A 1,234-nucleotide genomic window follows, 5' to 3' on the forward strand; every position below is an offset into this window, starting at 1 on the left:
CTGCGGGCCGAGAGATGGGAGAATGATGAATTCCGTCCGCCTGTCAGCTTTTTGTGGTGCGAATACCCGGCGTTAAAACGAAACAGGTGTAGGACGGTTTCCTGACTCAGATTCCGGCGACTCGACCTTGTATGACGCCCAGATTAGCCTCGCCCGTTGCATCACTAATGACACCGATGCACCTGAAGAAGTTCAATGCCGTACTAATCACCCGGGAAAGGGCATCAGTGAGGGATCCATTTCCTCATGCCTGCACGCCCCATCTTTGCAACCGCTTGCAAGATCTGCGCTTGACATGTGCTCTTTCACCGCCTCCCCAGCTGGTATGAGGGTGACGCGCAAGGCCTCAGAATAACATCCTCCGTCTAATTCCTTCTCCAGAAACTTCCATTTTTTTCCTCGAGGCACAAGACGAGGTTATGATTGCCGAGTATATATAGCTTGGTTTATCACGCTTAGCCGCTGATCTTGGCAAGGGCAGAGGCGCCCGTGCGTGAGAGTGACCGCCTCCTCGCAGTTACTCATCATTAGCTCATAACCATTATCTAAACACCTCCGAGGGGCATTCGGTCGGCCCGCCTCCCGCAGTCAGGCTTCGACCTAACGCCCGTCAACATTCCGCTTTCCTTTCGGCAACGAGGCGGCTGAAAGGCTTTCGAACGCGATACGAAACTACACAAACGAAACAATGTCTTCGAGAGCTCGGAGTTCGATGCAGTGGTCGCAGAGGACAGCGACAGGCGCTGGAAGTGCCGATGTCTTCTCTCTCAGTTCGAGAAAGAGTTCGGTGTCAAGTTCGGAGAGTTCGAGGGTGAGGAGGGACTCGCGAGTGTCCGTGAATCAGAGCTCGTCCTCGCGGCGAGAGAGTTTGCAAATGAACGAGACGAGTTCCTTCTCGAAGTACCGCTCTCGATGCGAGGATTCTTTGGAAAACGATTTCTCTTTTGAAAACAGATCCTCGCGAAGAGATAGTTATTACGCGAGCAAAGGGGACCACTACGACTACAAGGAGAGCCATGCCGTCGACCTGAACAGCAACAAACGAAAATCCTCGACAGTATTTGACCGTTCAGTGCACAATGATAGCTACGATGGGTAGGGAAAGTATACAAGCTTCTCAGTCACATGTAGAGGTGAAACTTGAGCCCTTTTCATTCGGGAAATATGGGCTGATGTTTTGGCCTACTAAAGAGAGTGATGCTAAATAACTTTACAAAAGGAAATTCCTCGTGAG

The 1,234-nt window shown here is 51.3% G+C and overlaps 1 protein-coding gene across 1 annotated transcript in view; it reads left to right on the forward strand.

Moving 5' to 3' along the window:
* Positions 1-1,234, forward strand: part of LOC119588147 (twitchin-like) — a gene marked incomplete in the record, with an annotated part of 124,648 nt that overhangs the window by 8,103 nt on the left and 115,311 nt on the right. Inside the window, 2 exon segments of the mRNA XM_037936853.1 lie at positions 87-323; positions 603-1,095. Coding sequence (XP_037792781.1) covers positions 87-323; positions 603-1,095 — 730 coding nt within the window.

This window comes from Penaeus monodon, chromosome 23 (assembly GCF_015228065.2).
Source record: "Penaeus monodon isolate SGIC_2016 chromosome 23, NSTDA_Pmon_1, whole genome shotgun sequence".
NCBI classification, from domain to species: domain Eukaryota; kingdom Metazoa; phylum Arthropoda; class Malacostraca; order Decapoda; family Penaeidae; genus Penaeus; species Penaeus monodon.